The following is a 24524-nucleotide window of genomic DNA, read 5'->3' as shown; positions in this document are numbered from 1 at the left end:
GATCAATATAAGCATTTGCTCCCCCTGACGATGACATCTGTCATAGTCGTTATCCCTCATAACTCAAGCATATTCTTCAAGATATATGTTTCATTGTTCATCTGGAATAACGAGAATGAATGAGGTTGGGGTGCTATCATTTTCTATCTTACACCACAATTTATACATAGTTGTGCAAAGCAAATAACATGTCCTTCAATAGGACTTAGGGGATAATATAGTTGCAATAGTACATATTCTAAATATGACACATCGCTCCAGGCGTTCATCCTTTGCAACATCTATGATGGTGTAACAAAAGTCCATCAAAGATCGTAATCCATCAGGGATTTATCATCGATCAGATATATCGTTATAGTCTGTCATTCTGGCACAATGGGGATATTTTGCCAGTAACACCTAAACCTTATAGGTTTCTGCCATCGTGGCTTTAGAGTATACCGTAATTCCACATCTAGTGGAAAATACCATGAGTAAAGATCATGGAATGCACATGTGCTTATTCGGTGAACTTCAAGTCCTTTGGTATCTCATATTACTCCTTTTCGGGTTTATATGGGTCTTTATCCCTTTATAGGGATTATCAAACTTTGGTGTTTAACACAGACTTTATTTCTTCTGGAAAGGTTTCATCAAGGAACTATAATCTTATCTAGGAGATATTCTCTCTATATATGAGAGTGCTCATTCGTCAGGAATGTATTATTCGGTACGAGATTTATATGTTGCATATTTATAATTCAAAGATATGATCCTCCTAGGATCTCATGATGGATCTTCAGAATCCTATTAACTGCATATTATAATTCATGCCATTTGCCAGATATATTACATAGTGGAACTGTGTTTATTCAACACATATGTGGGATGGATCTCTCACAAGACCACTTGAACCATCGCATTCACCACACATTATTTCAATAGTGCCCATAATGTCCGAACTTCAAGTTCGTGACTTTCACTTTGCGATTATTAGTTCAGCCTCGATTGCATTTATCAATGACCCGATAAGAGAGCTTAAAGCACTCATGCCTAGGACTTTGTTTTGGATCCATTTTGCAATCTAGAGAGGCAATATAGGTGTCGACATATTTGTCTCCCACATTTAATAATGATCTTCGTTATTTCCCAAAACGAAAGATTCATTGTTCCATATTCCCAGCACAATGATATTGCGCGCATTGCTAGGAATTTCATCATCAAGATGAACCTCTTCGTGAGGCAAATCACCATCAGGATGAATTAATCGGAGGAGAGTTATCACAGACCACGTGAATCTGCAATCAGAACATATGCTTTGACTAAGGCTGATGGATCATATTCGCAGGCGTCCCCGAGAATAGATCAAATACCAATAAGTCAAATGTGGATATGATATTAATCCCGGGTATATCCACATCTACATCAAGTAGAAGCATTCAAACCAATATGGTTACTCCTCAACGATTTCTAGCAAACTCCATATACAAAGGAGTACACACCGAACGACAGGTTCAGTTTGGCTTTTGTGCGTTTAATAGAATATTGAGGCATTACACTATATGTGCATTCCTCCCCCTAATGCCGAGATGTTCTAAAAGCATACAGATAAAATCCCCAACCACAATCGTCCAGTTGTGGCCAATGTATGCTATTGTGGTGATTTATTTGGAAAATCTTACGCACATTACAGATAGAGGTTTTATGCAGTGAGCTTTGGACTTAGATTAATGTAGTGGCATGAATACTACATATTTGTCCTTCACATGAAGGGTTAGTCTCAACATCCAGCGAGACACGCAACAACAAGTTGCTTCATGGTTACAATTCTGTAAACTTATTGTTATTATTACCAAATACATAGTCAATCATTAAGATTTAGACTAACATGCACAACACTATTTTATCCATAAGGCTTCTTCAGGGGCTCATGAATACCATTCGTCATTTGGAGCCATTAGTTGACTTCAGATCAACAAGTAAAATGACCATCAGGGTCTAACGCTCACAAAGACATTCACTGGTTGCATTGTGCTTTGAGGCACATAGGAAAATGTGTGTTTATATTGGTAGTAAAGTGCACGACATCATATGCCAATGCTGCCAAGCAGAGACTTTTATATGCAGAGATGTATAGTCCAGCTCGTTTTATTATTGCCCATGGTTTACCCAATTACTCATAACGTTCTGAAATTGGGTATCGATGTATGCAACATTTTTAGGTATTATAATTTTGAGAGAGAATTTATAACAATAGTTATTAATTTGTGGTGTTGCCAGCAGGGCAAACATTTCTCCTCATATTATATATCAATTTGTTCTATAAAGAATTATTTCGATCTCTTCGTTGTTCGGCAAAAAGAGAAGCTTTGGGATAGAACAGACAAGGCCAAGAATTCATTTTTATCTAGGAAAAATCACCATATAACTAGCTTTTCATAAAACAAATGATGATAACTGCTTGGCAAGAACGAAACAAGACTGGTATCCGCCTAGGATCCATCTTCAACAACAGATATTACTGCTCTCATACAAAGAAATCATCAGGGGTAGAGAGGACACAACTGGTCTCTACAAGATCTTCATATTTCTATATCACAAATTATCATCACTAGTAGTCTAGTGGTCAAGACATATGACTCTTCTGGCTCCGAGGACCAAGGACATGTTAATGTCTAATTTAGCTTCAAGCTTTGTTGTGATGTGGGATTTCATATTTATTTGTCTACTCTTCTCACTTCTGGTAGATTGGAGGTAGATAATGGTAAGCATGCCAAAGGGTGGAATTCAGTGTAGTTCAGCTACATAAACCCCAGATATGTCCATTCAGGACCGACTTTTACCATTTAGCTTATAGTGTATACCAAACTTGTCAAAGGAATATCTCGAGTCAATTCAGTGACTATAAGTATTTACAATTCCGAGAGATGTATGCGACACAAGCATAGAGGTTCTAGATAGAATGAGTAAAGTGGTTCGACGGGAACACACTATGGTTTTCACACCAACATAGTGAAAGTTTTCTTAGAATAACCTCTCGGTATACTTGCAACTTCGTGTTGCTGGCGATTACATATCCTTTTATCTCATAGTTTGCTTCATGTCATTTAGCGACAAAGAGAGCAATGTGCTAACATCTGGTTGAGCAATGTATGGCTGAGATTTATAGTCTTAAATTATTTGGTAAGGCCTTTTGCTTACTAATAGAATCCCAATTTGTGATGTCTTCTATGCCAAAAAAGGCTTTCATGCATTATATTATATATCTTCGAGTTACTTCGGGTAAAACTTTATGCATGAGATGAGAGCAGAGAATTAACTTATCTGTGTTTCATATTTTAATTTAATTTAATTTCCCAGATTATTCAAGCACTATAGAGCTTGATATAGCTGTTATGGCCACTTGGCAATATATATAAATATATGATGCCACACAACACAATCAAATAAAATATAGAGCTAAACAAAATTGCTTATGAAGGTTGCGCTATGATGTGGCTTCAGAGGCTTGAACAACCCACCACAATCCACACGAGTACAAGCTCTAGCGTCTGATGTCAACGCGTGTGCAGCCATCAGGGCTACGACAACACATCCAGTCTTCGTAATAAGCAAACAGACACAACTGTGCTTGGTAGTTGGGGTACACGATAAGTACGCGCAACAGACACAACAGACGCAACAAGTGCAATTGTGACTCAATAGTTGCGACACACATGCAATGCCTTCAGGGCCCTCGAAAAATGTGTGACTCGGCGATGGCGGTCCGACTCAAAGGGAGCGATCCGACTAAGCGAGAGCGCGATATAGCAATCACATGACGCAGCCAAGTTCGAACGGCACAAATACTGCATCGTGTTGCCAGGGCGCAGCCAATATTCAGCTAATGTCATAACTCAGCCGATTACCAACGCAACCTGATCAACGTGTCCGAGTACCCCATTATACAATTTAATCGCTCGACGTGAGTCTGAAGGCTCAACACATAGCAAATATTTAGAGCGATTTGAGTATACACAATATAACCTTCACATGCATTTTAATAAATTTCCGCTAAGTATTTACTACGGGAAATAAAAGCAGAAAAAATACTAGAATTAATTCATGAATATAACACATCAGATGCAAAAGGTATTTTCCATATTCAAACATGTACTAATTATTTATTGTAGAAAATAATTACTTAGAGTAGGAACCGTAACATAAAATCTGCTTTATTCAGGTATGTGCAGACCGCACAACCAAACCCAACTGAACTGGTACACGATTCCAGTTCTCATTCTTTCATCAGGAAGCAAAGAAAACCGAACAAGACCCGCTCACACGCACGGAAGGCACAGGCATTGACTCCACCTATGAATCCTGGCAGACCCGACATGGTCGAGATGGGCTAGGCTCCAGGCCTCCAGCCATGCAGGTATGTGCCATCACAACCATGCACCATCACATACACGCACCATCACGACAACATGCAAGCAAGCATGCAAGTAAGTGGGCCCCACCTGTTAAGCAAACCGCAGTTCATGGTGCTATCACGTCCACTCCATTGACTTGGCTTGCAAAGGAAGCAAATCCTAGCCCGTATCAGTCGTTGGAGAAATTAGCGGAGTTTCGCCTGGACCATGCGGCCAGTAACTACCTGCACGGATGACCCGCTCATCTATGCAGAATTAGTGGCATGCACGCACATTTGCGACGATAGCAGCTGCGGCAGTAACAGCGACGACGCATCAATTGCCTGGACTGGTGGACTGCGTGTGCGACAGAGACGCACGATCGAGGCTCGCCAGCGGGACAGCTCGGATGCCCACAGGGCCACAGCGGAGGGCAGAGTGCCAGCACGCGGTGCCTAGCGGCTTGCGCAGTGCCCGTCGCCAATGCCATGAGGGGAGACGCGCGTGTGACTTCTACTGGAAGCTTTTTTTTTCTAATCTAATCTACTTCGGTTTTTCTCTCGATTGAAAAGTAACAGATTCAATTAAGAAATTTTATACCGTTTATCTTCATGCAGCGAAGGAAAGCGAAGCCTGTCGCGTAGGACAGTTCGGCTAGGCCGGAGACCTGCCGGATTGACGGAGAGTTGATGCAGATTTGATCCAGCAGCAACGTCGAGGTAGAGCGTGCTGATAACGTGTTGAGAACTACGTTACCACGGATCAACAGATCCGCTCCCTTCCCTCCCGTCAGCAGTAGAGACGCAAGAAGCTGTGGAGAACCCGTCTCCCTTCCCATAAGCACGACAGAGGAAACACACAAGACACATGGTATAAGGTTGGGCCTCTGGTCTCTTTCTGATCTCTATCTTATGAAGGGGTGTACAGGTTCCTTATATAGAGATGTGAGATCCCTCAGGGGCAAAGTCGGTATTTGCCCACATAACCCTAACTAGGGTTACTTAACACAGATATTGATAGACACGGTAGCCGGCTGCGCATGGGCCGTGGCCCAGACAGCCAGGGGCCAGTTCCGCCTCAGGGCTTGTTCGGTTATTTTCAATCCATATGGATTGGAGGGGATTGATACGGATTGGAGGGGATTTTGACTTACTGGGGATTGAAACCCCCTCAATCCCCCTCAATCCATATGGATTGGGGTAGAACCGAACAAGCCCTTAGGTGTCATAACAGTGAACCACTGGGCCATGAAATTGTGAGTAAAATGCAATCCTCTTATTGCACCGAAAGTAAGAAACAAAGGAAGGAAAAAAGTACCCTACCTCAAATTTATCAAAAGATTCTCGATGCTGCTGCAGCGTACAGAGCAACTAAGCTGTGACTCAAAGAACAAGTTGGAACAGCATGGTGCAGTGTCCGGAAAACCCACATCGTCATAGACATCCTTATTATATATAGCTCGCGGAGTTGAGTTACCCTTCTCATTCAGCCATCATTAAACATGGATCAAGTCTCTACCAAGACCAGCTAAAAAAACAATACGATCCATAAGCCCATGCAAATGGCCATCGATAATGATCTCACCAGGCTATGGCGGAAATAATGTGGTGTGCCAGCTAGGCCTCTCCTGAACATAATCAGGATTAGAGCGTCAGTAAGATCGGGGGCACGCACATGCTTGGCGCCACTAATCATCGGCGCTCATCGTGGGGGGCGCATTTAATGCCCTAACTGTCCTGCCAGCCAGATTAGCAGCTGACAGTTGCTTGGTCCGCGCTGCAACAGCGACGAACGAAGCGCGTGATCGTTCGGAATCGGAACTGAATCATGGACCGGGCGTGCCGCGGTGATGGAAGCCGGCGTCTCGGGAATAGAAAATCACTCGTGTGAGCTGCTGGAACGGATCAACGGAAGACCGTAATATTATTCAGTACGCGACGCCGTTCGTGTTGTTCTCGAGCCACTCATGTCTCGCTCGCGTCCACAGGAGATAGGCATGCAGAAAGATTCAGCCAGGTATGCCGAGGCGAGCTGGTCACACGTGAATTCTGAATGGCGGGGATTACACGAACGTACGCAGCACATTGCGGAGATCAGATATCAACTAGTTTGGGTAGTCTAGTATTTATCCAATTCAGATGCGTTGAGGTGGATTATGGTATAAATTAGTTTATACCATAATTCAACTCAACACATATGAATTGAGGTGAATATTAGAGTATCTAAACATAGCCTTAGTGGTGTGGTCATATAGACGATCATGTCTTGTACTCACTTCATCCACATATAGATTTGTTCGGTTATTACTATGCCATGTGGATTAGACGAGAGTGGAAAAATATGAAAGTTTTTGATTTGTTTGAGATTAAACCTATCCAATCCACATGGATTGAGAACAAAACGAACCAGCTCTAAGTTTATCTTTTTATGTTTATCTTAAGTCAATCAATATCAACTTTAGTCCTAAGCGAGTGAGAGCGATAGGTACACGACTGCAAGCGTACAACGATTGATGATTGGAATCTGGTTGGTCTTTGCCTCTTTGGCATGCACAGATTAAACAAGAGGCCTCATCTGAATGGATTTCATCTAAACAGACACGGAGAAACAGAAGCAGTGAAACGCACTCAAGTTGTCACTACTGTACATCTTGTTTTCAATGAAAAGAATGGCGGCGTCGCTCAAGCACGACGCTGGCAGAGGCTCCGAATCCGATCCGTCGGACGGGCTCTCAAGCCTCCGCGTTCGCGGCGGTGAGCACGGAGGGGTCCAGCGGCTGCGCGTGGTTGTGGTCGTTCTCGTAGGTGACGATCAGCATGGCGGCGTCGCTGCGGCACCGCTCCACGTGCTTCCTCGCCGGGCAGTCCTTCTTGCTGCTGCACCTGTAGTATCCCCTGCACCAACAATTCAGACCACTCGATCAGAATTTGGTGGATCAAAATGCAATTTATCTGAATAACAATGGTCAAAAGAATAGCGGTGTAGCCGCACAAGACAAACAAGATGGCGTGGCAGCTTAATGGGCACACAACCAGAACCTTGAGTAGTAACAATGGCGTGGAGAGAACGAAATGGTGAACGAAGATGCAACGCACCTTGGGTGAGGAGAGCCTTTGATGGGTTTCTGCCCATACTTCCTCCAAGAGTAGTTGTCCGCTGGTATGTCGGCGTTCTTGTCGCTGATCGCCGGCACCCTCACCACCCTCTTCTCCCTCGGCTTCCTGCACAGATCTCCACCATCCATTAGCCAGCCATCCAAACGCCACGTACAACATGTCGCGTTGCAAACTTGCGAGCAGGAGGAGGATGCAGAGATGGCGGCAGCGGCACTCACTTTTTCTTCGGGCAGTGGCACCTCACGCCGCTGCTGTCCTCCGCTCTCTTGCCACACGCCTTCTTCGCCGTGGCGGCGGAGCTCGTCGCGGCGTCGGACATGCTGATCAGCTGGCTGCCGATGGACGTAAAGAAGGATGTCGCCGCCGACGACGTGCACACCGAGTTGTTGTCGAAGCTGAAGCTGATCACCTCCTTGGCGGCGGGGGCGGCACGGGGCAGCGGCACCGGCACCTCGATGTGGAACTGCTCGCCGCTCGGCGTCTGGTCGAACTGGAAGCTCTTCTGCTTCTTCGCCGCCTGCTGCTGCTGCTGGTGCGGCGGATGGAACTGGATGCGCGGGGCGCTGGTGCAAGGATTGGGCGCGGGGACAGCCGCCGCGACCTTCGTGCTGTTCCTCTGAACCGCGGCCATGGCTGGCGACGCCGACGGCGAGGGAGGCACGCCGCAGGAGTTCAGCTCCAGCAGCGGCGTCTCTAGGAACATGCTCCGGTCGAACTTCTTGGCCGGCGTCAGTGTAACGTTGCTGGCACAAGGCGGCACCAGCAGCACCGCCGGCGCCGGTGCCGCTTCTTGGCTTCTCATCGTCATCGGTACCGCAGCGCTTCGCATCGCCATACTAGCTGGAGGCAGCAGATGCGGTGGCAGAGGTGGCAGAGGAGGAGTAGTTGCACTGAGCAGCAGGTGGCCGCCGTTGGGAGTGTGGCGCGGTGCCACTGCCAAGGACGGGTGATCCAAGAGGCAGCTTGCATCGACGACGGGAGGCGCCGGGCTCCTCTTGCCAACCCTTGCTCTGGCGTGGCCGAGCCTGCCGCTCAGGACGGCTACCACCTTGCCGAACCGGGCGACCGCCTCGTCGGTCTCCGCGGCCACAGGCATAGGCCGGAACGCGTCGCCGCCGGATAGCGAGAGCACGGCGACGAGCTTCTTGCAGCTCTCCACGGCGGCCCGGTTGGCTTCCTCCACCGCCTCCATGGCTTTCAAAAAGAGAGAGAAAAACTTGCACCGGCAAATCCAAGTGCTAGTAGTAGCACACTGGTAGCCTCGATCGAATCACCCAACGAGATTGCAACCACTAATCAATCTAGATTTGCACATGAAATTGTTCCAGGTGCTATGCTATGATTGAGTGGAGAGGTAGAAAGGTTGCGAGAATTGCAGCAATGGCGTGGTGGCGTTGGAAAGAGTCTTTGCCAGATCTTTCTGTGATCTTATACAGGGAGGTGGGAGCATATGCATATGTGAGGTGGGCAGTCTCATTGGCTCCTTCACTTGAGCAGGAAGCAATTCTCGTGAGTATATGATATTCCATTTGCGAGCGAGAGGTGGAGCACGATCGGAATAAATTTTTAAAAAGTCAACGAGGATGATGTGATGATCAGGGACGTCGGTAGCGTGGACGGCCCAGATGCCTTCTGATTATTTTAAACAAGTTTTTTATTAGGCGTCAAAACGTCTGTTCTGAGTTATCGACTCTATTTTATTGGCCTTTTGTTTTGTTTAGAAAAACTGGTCAATCATCACGGGTGCAAACTAGAGCTGACAAGATGCTAACTAAATGATAAAGTAGTCGATTTAAATGTAGCAACTTACTCCAGTGAAGACTTAAATCATGTTCGGTTTATATCTTAGCTTGTCCAGCTCAAGGGCTGAACGGGTCAACAATTTCAGGCTGTGTGGTTACTGGAATTTGCGTCTGTTTATTGTTCATTCAACGTGGATGTATTTCCCCACAAAGCTAACTGTTCAGGTCATTGAAAAAACAAACGATGGCAGTATGGTCAATCCCACTCGAGAGTTATTTGACATTGCTTCCAATACTAGCAAATGAAATAAACATGGATGTTTAATGACAAGTTATATTCTATAGTTTTCATAGATATTTAGGGTATGTTTGGTTCACTGACTAACTTGCCACATTTTATCTAACTTTTCTGTCTAAGGTTAGTTATTCAATTCGGACGACTAACCTTAGCCAAAGTGTGACACATTTAGCCACGAACCAAACAGATTCTTAATTTCAAGACTCAGATAATTGATAATCTATACCACTATATAATTCACCAGTTTAAACTTTTGCAAAAAAAAACCACCTAACCAAATCACCCACATCCATAACCTCCATTAAATCCACCAAACAAATTGCATCCAGATTTACCACATCATCAGAACCAATGAGTAAGATTGCTGAATAATCCAGTTTTTCTTACTCAACTCTAATGGACAATATTATTTGAATCATTCCTCCCCTCCCCTACGACCTTGTTGCCCCCAGCCTCGCCTCCCACGTGATCATCTTTTTTGCTTTTTGACCCTTTTGTGAAAGATTTTTACAACTACGTTCTTTCTGGTTTGAATTTAGAAAATGACCCTTAACCCGACGTCATTATTATTGGCGCCGAAGTTACACGCCTCGACGCTAATATTAATAGCGTCGAGATCTCGCTCTGGTATGTTGAGCTCGACGCTAATATTAATAGCGTCGAGATCTCGCTCTGGTATGTTGAGCTGGCGTCTATGTGACAGGAGGTCGGCGCCATGGTCATTGGTGCCGACCTCCTTTCCCAGAAAAAATGGTCGCTCGACCTCATGCGCTCATTGAGTGGTGGCGTGCTATATATATATATATATATATATATATATATATATATATATATATATATATATATATATATATATATATATATATATATATATATATATATATATATATATATATATATATATATATATAGTATTTAGAGCCCTGGGCTCTCTCTAACTACAGGAAGCCCCGACCAGACACCGACCAGGTGCTCTGACCGGCGCGCACGCTTTACTGGTTTAATGTAATACACCGTTACGGCAATTATAAATACGAGTTATGCTCCGTTTTGTTACCGTTTACACTCTTTTGGTGTGCGCACGTATCGCGGCATCCGGGCCCACGAAAAGATCGTGTTCCCGCAATCTAGGCAGTTTACGTAATCCGGGCCCACGAATCAAGGAACTGAGCCGTCGTTTTCTCAGCTCAGCTCTCCCGTAACTATCGTTCCCGCCGAACCCTAGCCAAATCCGCCGCCGTATGCTGCTTCTCCTCGGCGCCCGGCGAACCCTAGACTAACCGCCGCCGTCGCCCTAAGATTCTCCCCCGCAGTTCCCCCGCCGTCGCATTCTCCTTCACCCCCGCAGAGACCCGCCTTCTCCGTCGCACGCCCTCGCCTTCTCCGCCGCAAACAGGCCGTGGCCTTGTTTTTCGTCTCCGGCAAGGGCCCCGGAATCGAGGAGGCGGTTGTGCCGCCCCTGCGTTCTCCTACTCGTCGGAGACCAAGACCTCGATCTTCTCCACCGCGTCGGCCGAACGCCGAGTCCCCTACCCCGTCACGAGGTCCGTCCTCAACGTTGAGTCCCCGACGCATTTGGCACAGCCCCGCGTCGCGTTGGGTTGCCCCCTGCACAGCTGTATCGGATTCAGCCGCCCTCCAGACCCATCCACATTCCGGTAAGCCATCAACATCTCTTCCAATCTGAATCGTAGATAGAGTTCACATTATTATTTTGCCAATTGCTTGATTTATCAAATACAAATTCATTATAAATTTATAGTTAATTGGAGACACAAATGTATACTATGCAACCTATCACACCTTTATGCAGTTTACAATATTTTGTTTATGCTGATTTGTTGACAGAAGTATGATCCATACATCAATACATTATGCCATAAAACCTATTGCTGTTCAATTTGGGCTAGCTCACACGAAATAACCAGGTTATACATTAATTAGATGTCGCATATGAGCAGAATTTTTTTGATCAAGTTAGTCTCACAGGTTTATGCAATTTACAATATTGTGTTATGCTGATTTGTTGACAGAAGTATGATTCATACATCAATACATTATGCCATAAAACCTAATGCTGTTCAAATTGGGCCAGCTCAAACGAAATAACCAGGTTTTACATTAATTTAATGTCGCATATGAGCACATTTTTTTTATCAAGTTAGTCTCATAAGTCTATGCAATTTACAATATTGTGTTATGCTGCTTTGTTGATACATTTATGCAATGTATGGTCATGAACTGATCTGAATTGACTTTGTGCTTATCTTTTTTTTGTTCCTTTACGTATTTTATGTATATGTGTTGTTTCATTTTGGTAGGAACATCAGTGATGAAGAACGTAGACCGACCACCTTCCAATCCAAAACGCATCATAATCCAGTCTACTCAGGAGTGCTTCAGCGTTGACATACCCCGTGCTCCGGCGGGGACTGTTAGACCCGAGACAAGGCGTGCTGCTGATGAGGATGATGACTTTATGCCATCATCCAAGAAGCGTAACTTGGACGACAGCCCTGGGAAAGTTTTGAAGAAGGTAGTCACTAAGCGGCGGAAAGCAGTGCCCCCACCCCGACAGGTTAGATATTTATGTCTATGGCAATATATCCTTTTTATGCGTGAAATCATGTTGTCTTTATGTCTGAGTTAAACATTGTGTTGCGATTATGCACATGTAAATATTTACAATATTCATTTTATATATTTTCCCCAGCAGAAGCTGAACGTCAGATGCAACCCCCAAGATGTGTTAGTAAGCATACAGATATTAAATGACAGACAGCAACAAGCAATTGCACGTAGGGGATTTTCTAGTATTCTTGATATGAGACTGGATGCACTCGGCAGCAGATCACACTTAGCTTGGCTGATGGAAAAGCTCGACCCCAATGACATGACAATTCGAGCTGGCCCTGGGAAGGAGCTGAAAATAACAAAGGATACGGTACACCTAATTTTGGGTTTACCGAATGCTGGGGGAGGAACTGCATTGGGCATTGATGAAGCTGTTGTTGCCAACAATTTGAGAGCTGAACTTGGGCTATCGAAAGAAGATTTTGGGATTACAGCTCTACAAGATCGTTTGAGGAAAGGTTCTGACGATGATTTGAGCATCAGATGCTTTTTCTTGATATTGTTCAATAGGTTGTTGTTCCCTACTGCCAGCTGGGGAATAACGAACCATGAGGTTCTTTTAACCGAGCAGATGGATCGTTTCCACCAGATTGACTGGTGTCAGCTTATTTTCAATGATTTATGCCAAGCTGCCAAGAAGTGGCATAACAGGAGCGTTACGAACGTTTCTACAACCATCTATGGATGTTCCATCGTTATTCTTGTAAGCATATGCTTTCTTTGTCTGTTACATGTACCCATAATCTTGTATGCAAAATCCATATACACGTAGTTTATGCTTTTGTTATGTCTTATAATGACTCATGTTATGCCTTTTGCAGCTGTATTATTTGGATCATTTGCATGACTCAGCGGCACCCCTGAACAAACGTGGAACACCACGAATCAAATACTTTGATAGGAATATTATTCAAGCCCTGACAAGAGCTGACAAGGGCAAGATACGCAAAGGAGAAGAAGCATTTGGACATTGCTCGGTATTTTTTCTTATGTGTCAATCATTTTTTTTAGTTTTACTCCATATCTCACACATTTTTTTTAGTTCCGAAGCTCCTCAGAGACCTGCTACACAGATGTACCACCCGTTCATGCACAATTCAAGGCATGATTCTATTTATATATTTGTTTGTCGTAGAATTTCAACATAATATCCAGTTATATGCTATACATTTACTTAATAATTTTCAATTTACAACAGCATAAGACCAGGACCAACGCTTTTGATGTTCCTCGTCCTGACCCATCTGGACAGCACTCAATTCACATCGAACTCCCGCTCATCAGGGATTTGATATCAAGCAAGCTTAATCAGCTTCCATCCCGCCACCGCATGGGTTTCATAGAGAAGCTGTCACATTTTGATGCGGAGGTTGGTAAGGCGTGTTCAGTTATTAAACAGAATCTTCAGCAGATTGTTGAGAAACAATTCAATCTATCTGATGTTTTTGGCGAGTTAATTGATGAGGTCCTCCGTGCCGAGGCGGGTGACAACGAAGATGCTTATGATGTGCAGAAAACCACATCAAAATCAGATGATATTCTTCCCCAGACAGCTGGTTAGTCTGTTTAATGTATTTACGTCAATATAAAAAAGTTATGCAATCATTGATCCATATGGTTTTGATGCCATTATTTTTAACAATGTTTTATTTGTTTACATGACACATACAGAAGGATGTACGTGTCCGGCCCCCCCAACTGTACCCGATATGTCTACTCCAGTTTCTCAGCTGGATACGCAGTTTACAGACACACAGGTACATGAATTACTGTTAAGGCAACAGCATATTCGTGTACTATTAGAAAGTTGTCCCGATGAAGCTGATATTGATCTACTGGTTCATACAAATATAACGAAACAGAACAAAACACCTACAACCTCAGTGGTAATGTTTTTACAATCATTGTATTTTTTCATTCTAGGGTTGTATTAATCGTTTTATGTAAATAGCATATAACCATTACAATTTTTTCAGGGTAAACATGGTGACGGTGGCAAGAACATGCCGACCAATACAAACGTCACTCCTAAAGCAACACCCCACATGGATCCTGACGCGCCGATATTTGATGCGACACCGCAAATCAAGGTATGTCTAAAACCCCTCGTGTTTTTTCTATATTCTCATTAGCAGTTTACTAAATTTGTAATCCATTTATACCATCATTTGTTAGTCTACTGGTGGCGTACAACAAGTGGCAGAAACAGACTTGCCTGACAGTGGTCCATGCTTTGATCAGACTCCATCTGAACATGTCAGCTCAGTAATTTACATTTTCTTTGTAGTGTTCAACTTATCACAGTTTTTTTACAGCCATGCTTCACAGTATAAATAGGTTATGCATCTTACAAATCATTGTTATGCCCATTTACATATACATATATGCTGTGTAGATGTGCATGCAGTATTTGCATAACTGCTAGCTGACTATGATAAATTACACATTCATTTATGCAGTTTGCAAGAATATTTGTTTCTCTTGATATGTACCAGTAAAGGCAGCTCATTAATTTTATGCCAGTTTATGACACTTCATTCCACATACGTATATTCCACTTTATGTCAGCTCAGTTATTTTCATTTTCTTTATAGTTGTCAAATTTGTTCACAGAGTTTTATGTATATTTTCATATATATTTTTAGGTTTATGTTGAAACCCATCCAGCTACAAACACTCCACAGGTTGGCCAGGCTTCTCTTGATTCGGAGATGCAAACTGTGTTAGCTCTACGCGAATATTTGTGTGGTCTGCAATCTGACACCCGCAGGTACGAAGTTCATACTTAATCTAAATTTGTTTATATGCTTGTAGATTTACGCCACCTTTCTAATTGATTTAAAAAATTCACCAGGACCATAATAGATTATGGTGAATATTCAGCGACATGTTCTGACATATATGAATCTTTTGCCGATGGGAAGTGTCTCGACAATGGATTCATGCAGTGTTTCATCCAATGTGTTATTCATGATGCAAAAAATCAGCAGACTTCCATGAGTTCAAACTGTTTGGTTCTTGATGTTAATGTTGGGGTAAACTATTGTAACTTACATACACCATTTTCATATACAAATTAGATCAACCCAAGTACACTCACTCCATTTATATTGTTTATTGCAGTCAATACTCAACTTTGAGGAACAGGAACGACACAGTCGCAATCCTCAACCTTTTGATGAATCTGTACTCCACACACATCTAGACAATTCATTGCCTGAGACAGATGAGTTGGACCAATACAAAGCGGTAACAATCCTATTTCATAATCCAAACACAATTCCTTTTAAATGTAACATATCACATTGTTATGCTTTTGTAAGTTACCCTGTTAATTTTATGCTTTTTTTACACGGTCAGATCATGGTCCCCATGGTAAGCAGGGGGCATTGGACATTGTATGTTGTCAACAAGGTCAAGAAGTGCATTCATATTTTAGATTCCAACCCATATGGACCAACACTTGGTGGAACTACATGGAAGGACTATCATTTTGCACATTTGGGGTCAGGTGGCCGAAAGTTACCCTGGGCTAAGGTTATTATGAGCAGATTAAACAAAGCAATACAACATGTGCGGCCCAGTTCATGTTTTCCCAAGTTTGGTAACTTCACAATTGACTTGTGTCAAAATTGTCCTAACATGGTAGCTGGATCAAATGACTGTGGTTTTTATGTCATGGGTTACATTCTATTTTATCTATGCGACGAAGGATCTTTGCGGTCAGACATAGAAGCAGTATGTACAAATTTACCATTTAATTCTACAGTTGGCCCATGGCAACACATGGAACAGAGGTATAACTAACTCAGTGTTTTTGTTTTGCAGGGCAACACCAGTGAGATACGGTCTCTTGCGCTGCATTACATCACATTCCACCCGAAGAACAAAGCATTATCGCTGCTCCAAGACATCCAAAGATTCAAGGTCTAAAGGATGTAGTTTAGTTTGGTCATGTAATATATTTTGTATACAATGGTTCCCTAAACTCCAGATCAGTCATGTGTGTATATTTTGGCCAAAGTCCGTAGACGTTTCTTAGTTATGTCATTGACAACTTTGGGATCAGCTTTTTTTCTAAACTGTCATGTTGTTCCAAACTGTGTTTGAAATGTAATGTCTGTTTCTTGCATTTGATTCTTCCAGGTTTCTGTACAATATTGTTATGTCAATAACCTCGAAGTATGCATCTTTCTTGACCGGACTTTACGATATAATTATTGAAAGGCTTATGCATGTTTGTACAGTCAGATTGCTGCATATGTACAGTCAGATTGCTGCATATGTACAGTCAGATTGCTGCATAAATGTACATTCAGATTGCTGCATAACTGCATAACCTATCTGGACGTATGCATGTTCACGATATAATTATTGACCGTAGTATATGTTCAGTCAGTTTGCTGCATAACTGTTAAAGCTTATGACAAATTACACAGACATTTATGCCAGTTTGCACTACAACTTACGCAGTCATTTTTGTACAGTCATTGGTTCACATGCTTACACTCTTATGCATTACACAACGCATAGTTACGCAGGTTTTCACATACATTTATGCTATGTACATATACAGTCAGACTGCTGCATTACTGTTAAAGCTTATGACAAACTACACATCCATTTATACCAGTTTGCAAGTATATTTATGATTCTTTCTGGAAGTAGACAAACGAACACATGAATCACATTTACACAAGGAAATATTTGTATCTTATGCTCTTTTACTCTCTACCAGATGAATCATCATCTCCGACATCCACCGTTCGTTTTTTCGACGTTGATGTCTCATTCCATTGCGGGGCTGCAGCTATGATTTTGTTCCTTGAACCAGGAGGCCGTCCTCGCTTACGTCCAGATAGGTTAGCCAATCGAACCCTATTATCCTCGACAGTTAAACACGTACGGCTGTTGTGACCATCAGCTATGCCACATTTCTGGCATTTCCTGCTCATCTTCTTAGCTCCTTTCGCACCCAATTTTAAAACTTGTTGCTCACTACTTTTGATTGTTCTTCCCTTAGGCTTGGCCTTATCTGGTCTCGTCAAGTTTACACCTTCCATATGAAATTCCAGTTTCTACAAAACAAAGATATCAAGTCAGATTTTACTTTCTCATATGTCATCATATATTGTAGCAATGTTTTCACCTTTCTAGCTTCCACATCCATAGAACTACTCTCAACCAGCCGAATGTCAGTGTTATGTTCCAATGTTAATATCTGCATATTACATTGATCATCCTTATTATTGCATTCATTTGTATTAGAGCCCATTAAAATTTCCTGTGAAATAAAACAAAGTCCAGTGAGGACACAAATTTTATAGTGCAGTATATGTAATACATTATAAAGATCTGTTCCATACCTCGTTCCCATCATCTAATTTGCGTAAGTTGTCTATAGCCATTTCTTCTGTTTCATACGCTTCGACCTATATCATCATTACAATCATGGATCATATTCGACAAGTAATTATGCAAAATTCATAACATCACGAGGTGCGTACCTGGATGTCATCGCAAACACTTGTGCCACAACTCTCACTAGTACCTATATCAGGCTCCACACGCATCAATAACCCTAATAATTCGTCCATCATCTCTAGGGCTTTATCATTCCCAGCTTTAGACATACTCGCATGGTGTACTACTTTCATTGCTTTTTTAAGCAACATCTTCTGTCTATATGATCTAGTTTCTCCATCTTTTCCTTTCAAATTCCTATCGTCTCTTGAAAAAGCCACATCTTGATGCGCGGAGTATGTGTATCGTTGCAAAATATACTCACTTGGGATCCTTTCAATTTGTAGATGCATGAAAGCGCGTACAAGATGAACACAAAATAGACCTATAATTGATTAAACATACATTATGTCATATATTAATCGTAAACAGCTATGCATTCGTAATAATTTATAATTTTTTATAGTATAACATACCTGTATGCTCCCAATGCTTGCACTCACATGAATACTTTCCGGCATCCACATCAGCCCTTATCTTGAATTGGTGTTGACCCCAAACAATTTTATTTGATCTTGTAGTATGTTTCACCACCCAATCATGTTCCTCACCCTGTGTATCACGGTCTATTCGGTATGCAGTTGCATATTTTACTGACTCCTGAAACCTTGTCATCACAGCTCTAGTGTATGCCCTTGCTACTCTTATTTCAAACATATACAATGTAGTTGTATCCTTTTGACCCTGCAAATTACACAATATAGTATTAATACTGTTTTGTTTTTAATAGCATAAAAAATATGTTTTATTAATTTTTTTCACTTACCATGCATCCTAGTGCCTCTTTGGCCTCTTTCATCTTCCTACTATGCAATAGCTTCATCATTTGCTTTGCAAATTGATGAAGCGGTGTGCTTGCATCCACGTGGGCACTCTTCACTAACTTGTTCATGCTCTCGCTTCGTTGTGTAGAGACCATAAGACCACAATAATCTCCTTTGAAAAATGCAGGTACCCAATCTCTGCGTATGTCATATAATCTGGCAAGGGTGTTGTTCTCGTGTAGGTGGAAATCATCAAGCATCATTTGCCAGGCTGCCTCGAACTCCATTTCATTCAATGGATGATGTATTATAGATTGGAACCTTGTTTTGAAATCCATGTCCTCAAATCTTGCATATAATTCATTCAAGTGGGGCATATACCTGTTTTGCACATGCCACAAACACAATCGATGTATTGTGTTTGGGAATACTCTGCCAAGTGCAATTGGCATGGCAGGGTCTTGATCTGAAATTTATAAATTTACATAACATCATGCAAGACAATATGATATCATATAGTACATGACACAATAATTACGAGCCATTTTATTACAACATACCTGTCAGCATCACTCGTGGTCCGTCACATCCCATGCATGTTTTGAACGTATTGAATACCCACTCGAATGTATCAACTGTCTCGTCTCCTAGTAAAGCAAACCCAAATATTGTGCATTGTAGGTGGTGGTTCGAACCAACAAACATTCCTAATGGCTTATCATACATATTAGTCTTATGTGTAGTATCAAAAGTAACTGCATCACCAAAATCAATGTACTCGGCTTGCTGGCTAGCATGGGACCAAAATATGCTTAAAATTTTCCCTTCTTTGTCCAGTTGAAAGTCTGAAAAAAACTGTGGATTATCTTTCTTGCATAATGAAAAAAAAGATAACAGTTTTGACACATCATTTGCATTTCTCTCCCTTTGCCATGCTTTTTTCCTGTCAAAAAATGTAATGATTATGCACTATATCTAACTCAACACATTACGATTGTTTATGTAATATCAAATACAATTATTGTCAATGCATAATACACTTACAGGTTACTCATGTCCTGCACGGTTATTGGAACGTTTTCTGGGCCACCATGCATTTCAGTAACAAAATCCATTATGCAATGTGGTGGAATCCTGCTTTCTTGCATCGCACTAAGGAACTCCATATATTCACGATCATGTGTTTTGTTGCATTGCAATTGCCCTTTTTCTGTATCTTTCTTCAAAAATTCATGATTATGCTCATAGTTTACCAGATCAATCCGAACAGAAATAACATTCTCTTTAGCATCATCGTAGATTTTTTTGAGTTTCATCCCAGCCTTGCACTGTGTTCGTTTCGAACATGTGTTACGTATCCTTGGATTTCCAGCTACCCTTTCAGCATTCTTTCCTTCCATTGAACAGTTCAACCATTTACAATTCTTCCGCTCCCTATATTTCTTCAACGGAAATCCTACCTCGTATGCATATTGACTATAAAAATTATACGCCTCATCCACGTTACTAAATGTCATACCGACTTTAGGTATCAATCTTATATCAATATTGTCCGGCTGCGCACAGAAATTTAACATTTACGATTCAATATCGAATAAATTTAACGTAATACGGGAGAACTCACATGGCTTTGAAGAATATGAGGTGTGTCCTGTTCATGTGGCCCAATATGTCTCATGGGGATGTGCTTCTCTGCGCCGACCACGTCTGTTGTTTTTGTGTGCTCTTCGATATGTCCAGGTGCCCTCAATGCCGCCGGAGGAGTCACAGATACACCCTCTGTGTATGGGGCGATTGCAGACAAAACAGGTTGCATGTCCATTGAAACAGACGTACCTACTGCCTCATGCGCAGATGTTACAGGGAGGATGCCATCGCCAGCGCCGGTGGTGGACATATTCTTCGCCGGCCGGACCTCTCACTTCCGCCGCAGGTAACCGCCGCCAATAATTCAGATGGACGAGCGTACGTGGACGCGGCTGTAAAGTTGTTTTAATTTCCTGCCGTAACTGCGCCTTTATTTTCGCGCACGAAAATCACGTCTTGCCTTATTCCAAAACCTGCCGTGAACGTCTTGCATGGTTTACGCTATTATGTCTCACAACGTTATGCAGTCGTAAACGTCTATCACATGCAGATATTCGTGCGCGCGATTCCTGGCATGCAAAGATTCCATTTCTGCATGAGTTACGCACATTTGTACACAAATTTATGCGTGCGTAATTGCATGTCGCGTGTAAGCCGGGATACGTGGTTATCCTTTGCATAAATGGCGCAGGCTGGCGTCCAGTGGGCCTAAAGCGACCCGTTCGGTCTCCCTGGCTGGGGCTTCGCCCACTAATGGAAGCCCAGGGCTTCCATTACCTCTTCCCTATATATATATATATATATATATATATATATATATATATATATATATATATATAGACTCAATAAAATTAAGTTATATAAACCTACTCAAAAGTTGGGAGCGTGTTTTGCTTATGACCCCTTCTTACTAAAGTATCTAGGCACTTTAGGGGTGTGATATGGATACATCTAATTGTAGTACCCGACAAGTACTTATGTGTGCGACTTATTGTTTTTACGTAACAACAATATTTGTTTTCTTTTAGCTGTTCACAAAGATGTTAGCTGAAACTCATTAGCTGCATGTGCTTATGTAGTATGGTTTCAAGGCATGTTAGTGGTGGGGGTGCTTATATCATCATATATATAAACATCGTATCATGTGATTTTGTAGTAAATCATATAAATGCTACAGAAATGTATCGTTCAAATATTATAACCACTCTTTAGAATTCTAACACCAGCACTTGGAAAATCCAAGAGAAAATATTTTTTCCCAAGTCGTATTTCTATTGTTTGTATAGTTTTTTTATTTGCCTCAAAGTGTTACACATATTATGTCATCAACCTTTGAGTATGTCTGTATAACTAAATGAAATTGAGTCTAAGTACAAATCTCTACTACTACATAAGTGTCTATTGTAGACGTCCACATTGGATGGTGCACGGTTCTGCCCTGAGCGCCCGCCCGCCCGCAGCACTCCTTTCCATCGATGGCGTCGCTGCGGCAGCCCCCGCAATCAACTCCCAGATCCCGTGCTCATCTCCCCATGATCCCCCTCCCCAGCTCTTCCACCCCGAAGCACCACACCTCCCGCCATGCACTGCATCGCCCCCCGCCTGCTCCTCCTCCCACTCCCGACCGCCTCCCGCCATGCGCTATCGCCAACCCAGACACCACCTCTTCCTCCCCTTCTCCCCTCCCACGCCTGTAAATTCCACCTCGCCTCGGCGCGCTCGCCGTCCCGCGCCGCCGCGACGAGGATGAGGAGGTTGACGTGGATGACGACAAGGACGACGAGACAACCATCCGCCACTGGTGCCCTTCCATCCATGGCTGTCGCCGCCGCGCTGGCCGAGGTCGCGCGCCGCGTGCTCGCTGGCCTCATGCTGCCGCGGAGGCGGCGGGGACAACGAGGCCACCACCAGCACGCAGGCGATCGACAACGCCGACGTCCGTGACGGCGCGCCCGGGGCGGCAGTGGACGCGGCCTTCGCCAGGCGTGCGCTCCAGGCCGAGGCCCTCCTCGGGTACCTCTCCGCGCTGGCCACCAACCCGCGTGCCGGGGGCGACAGGGTGGACCCCGCCGTCGCCGCGGCGCAGCTCAGGGTGCTCGGTCGCGCTCACCCCCGCCGCCGATATTGCGGCGCTCCGCGCCACCGGCACAGGCGCAGGCGCGCTCGCCGCCAAGATCCACCGCCTTCTCCTCATGATCCCGCGCCCCCGACCTCGGCTTTGCCATGGACTTCCGCGCGACGCTTTTCCCTCGCCACCCGGACCTCTTCAGACTCGTTAACACCTCCCGCGGCCACGCACTCCAGCTCGCTGATCCCCCGCCAACGTCCCCACCGTCGCCTCTCTCTCTTCGCCCCGCCGTGCCGCCCGATCGCCTCATGGACCGGCTGCGGAGGTTTCCACACCTCCCGCTCCGCCGCGAGCTTAACCTCCATAGCCTTCCCGGGCAAAACTCAATGATGTCGTTGGATTTATGTCAGTAGGGTGTCCAGTTTATTTTTCCTCTCTGTCTACCAGCTTCGCAGCGGCGCTAGAAGCTTCGCGCGGTGCCCCGCCCGCTACGCGGCCCGAGAAGCTGCGTGTATGTTTGCGTGTATGTTTTTTACTTATACTGAGATTTAGTTTTGGGTAGAAGCAGCTTGAAATCTTTTTACAACTACATGAGGTCATAAGTTTATGTTCTAAAACTCCATTACTTTATGATTGTAGTTCTTATCATGTCGTTATTTTTTAGTCTAGGTATTTTGTCAGATACTGTATCTCCTTCTCAGTATGAATAATCTTTTCCCTAATTTAATTACAGGCACAATCTATTCTTGCACTCTGCCCTGGTACTGTCAAGGAACACTCCGTCATCAGTAAGAGGAATCAATGTGAGTATATATAACCAAACGGATCCAGAATCCAGAAACAATTCAGCTTACATTCTCGCATTCCACAGCCGAGAAAAAATGGCTACAAATCAATCAGGGCACATCTGTTCGCTCGTTTGCATTTCAGGATGCTTGCAGGTTCTTCCTTCTTGAAAGTGGTGTAGCGATGTTCGTGGCACTTCTCATCAACATATGCATCATCTCTGTCTCTGGAACTGTCTGTAACTCCAGCAACGTCTCACCAGATGACTCTGCAAAATGCAGTGACATCACCTTGGACTCCTCGTCCTTCCTCCTGAGGGTATTACTGATTTTACTGCCTGGTCACTACTCACTACCTCTGGGTCTCTGTTGACTACCAGAGAGTTTTAATTAATTGCCAGCTCATTTTTCATTTCAGAATGTGCTAGGCAACATCAGTGCGGTTGTGTATGGTGTGGCTCTCTTGGCTTGTGGAATAAGCTCTTCCATCACTGGTACTTACGCTGGGCAATACATCATGTAGGTAGCGCTTCTTGGCCTGTTGAAGATGCATAGAGGATCTGCATTTGTCCTAACCAGCAATCATCGTTAAACTAACAGATTATAATATCATATTCTTTCCAACATTTACATACTTGTACACAGATTGTTATACTTGAAGCACGGTTTGCATGTGTTTGGCTCCTTGCTCAGGGTTTCTTGGACATCAAGATGAGACAGTGGCTGAGGAACCTGATGACTCGCAGCATTGCCATTGTACCAAGCTTAATCGTCGCCATCATCGGTAGGTTAGTCATGCCCTTATCCTCCTCTCACAAATCGTGATCCACATTTGTAACCATAATGGTGGACATGATAGAATTGTTCTACAGGATGCCCTGGCCGTATAATCTCACTTTTGTGCCTTTTTATTGCTGATGGCAGAAGATAAGAATCACTCAGACCATGCCTTTTATTTTCCTGTACAAAAGTTGGAGTTGAGTTTGTATAATGTTTTTTTCTATAGTATGTTGTGAAGCTATCGTTTGTATTTGATAAAACAAAAAATACCGGTATGTTTTATTCTCTATTATGTTCTGTCTATTGAGTCTATGTAGGATCTTCCTGCTGCTATGGGAAAGAGAGGGGTGAAACTTGGCAAGGCATCCTATTAAGAGCTGACAGGGGTAAAGAAGCTAAAGTTGGATGAACAGGGCATGCTTCACTAGCTTGTTATTTTGCTCTACCCATATGGCATGCAGAGTGACTTCATTGAGGGTTTGGCTTATAAAGATACTCTCTCGCCCCACCCCTCCTTAATTACATGATGCTTTTTTTGGTCGAGTTAAAATGTGTACATGTTCAAGTACCTATACTAAATTTATACTGAATTTATTGTAATGGTATCCTTAACAAACATGTTCTCAGAAACATCTTCATCATTACAATGGAATGAGAACCACACTTACACTACGGAGCTTGTCGAACGCACCTGGACGTCAGCCGAGTGCAAGGTGCAGGGTCAACTCCGAGGGCAAGGCACCATCGCTCGCTGCACCACTAAATGCAGCAGCAATGTAGGTAGAAGTTATTATATATGTATTATATGTTTTCTCCTTGATCGCTATTTATGCTTGTCTCTTGAAGTAACATGT

The 24524-nt window shown here is 43.3% G+C and overlaps 3 protein-coding genes and 1 long non-coding RNA gene across 4 annotated transcripts; 2 read left to right on the top strand and 2 right to left on the bottom strand.

Annotated features, from left to right (window-relative positions):
* Nucleotides 1–6870: 6870 nt before the first annotated feature.
* LOC103644188 (uncharacterized) lies at nt 6871–9021 on the bottom strand. The gene is made up of 3 exons (XM_008667382.3): nt 7708–9021; nt 7469–7594; nt 6871–7267 (listed from the first exon to the last, which is right to left on the bottom strand). The coding sequence occupies exons 1-3, from the start codon at nt 8679–8681 to the stop codon at nt 7105–7107; spliced, it is 1263 nt and encodes a 420-aa protein (XP_008665604.1). The 5' UTR covers nt 8682–9021; the 3' UTR covers nt 6871–7104.
* A 3623-nt stretch (nt 9022–12644) lies between these two features.
* Nucleotides 12645–14661, top strand: LOC103644187 (uncharacterized). Its single transcript, XM_020544521.1, has 9 exons — nt 12645–12866; nt 12985–13140; nt 13206–13265; nt 13362–13719; nt 13835–13920; nt 14026–14049; nt 14140–14253; nt 14339–14428; nt 14623–14661. Exons 1-9 carry the CDS (start codon nt 12735–12737, stop codon nt 14659–14661), a joined length of 1059 nt encoding a protein of 352 aa, XP_020400110.1. The 5' UTR covers nt 12645–12734.
* Nucleotides 14662–16526: 1865 nt separating this feature from the next.
* On the bottom strand, nt 16527–20517 carry LOC103644186 (protein FAR1-RELATED SEQUENCE 5-like). Its single transcript, XM_008667380.2, has 9 exons — nt 20075–20517; nt 19495–20006; nt 19011–19393; nt 18453–18916; nt 18103–18370; nt 17671–18011; nt 17530–17595; nt 17313–17447; nt 16527–17241 (listed from the first exon to the last, which is right to left on the bottom strand). Exons 1-9 carry the CDS (start codon nt 20345–20347, stop codon nt 16888–16890), a joined length of 2796 nt encoding a protein of 931 aa, XP_008665602.1. The 5' UTR covers nt 20348–20517; the 3' UTR covers nt 16527–16887.
* A 2321-nt stretch (nt 20518–22838) lies between these two features.
* On the top strand, nt 22839–23323 carry LOC118476187 (uncharacterized). The gene is made up of 3 exons (XR_004855664.1): nt 22839–22908; nt 23036–23209; nt 23309–23323. It is a non-coding gene; the product is annotated as an uncharacterized lncRNA (long non-coding RNA).
* The last annotated feature ends 1201 nt before the right edge of the window (nt 23324–24524 follow it).

This window comes from Zea mays, chromosome 1, assembly GCF_902167145.1.
Source record: "Zea mays cultivar B73 chromosome 1, Zm-B73-REFERENCE-NAM-5.0, whole genome shotgun sequence".
NCBI lineage: Eukaryota > Viridiplantae > Streptophyta > Magnoliopsida > Poales > Poaceae > Zea > Zea mays.
Note: the sequence above shows the minus strand (reverse complement) of the source record. Positions and strands in the feature narration are given on the sequence as shown.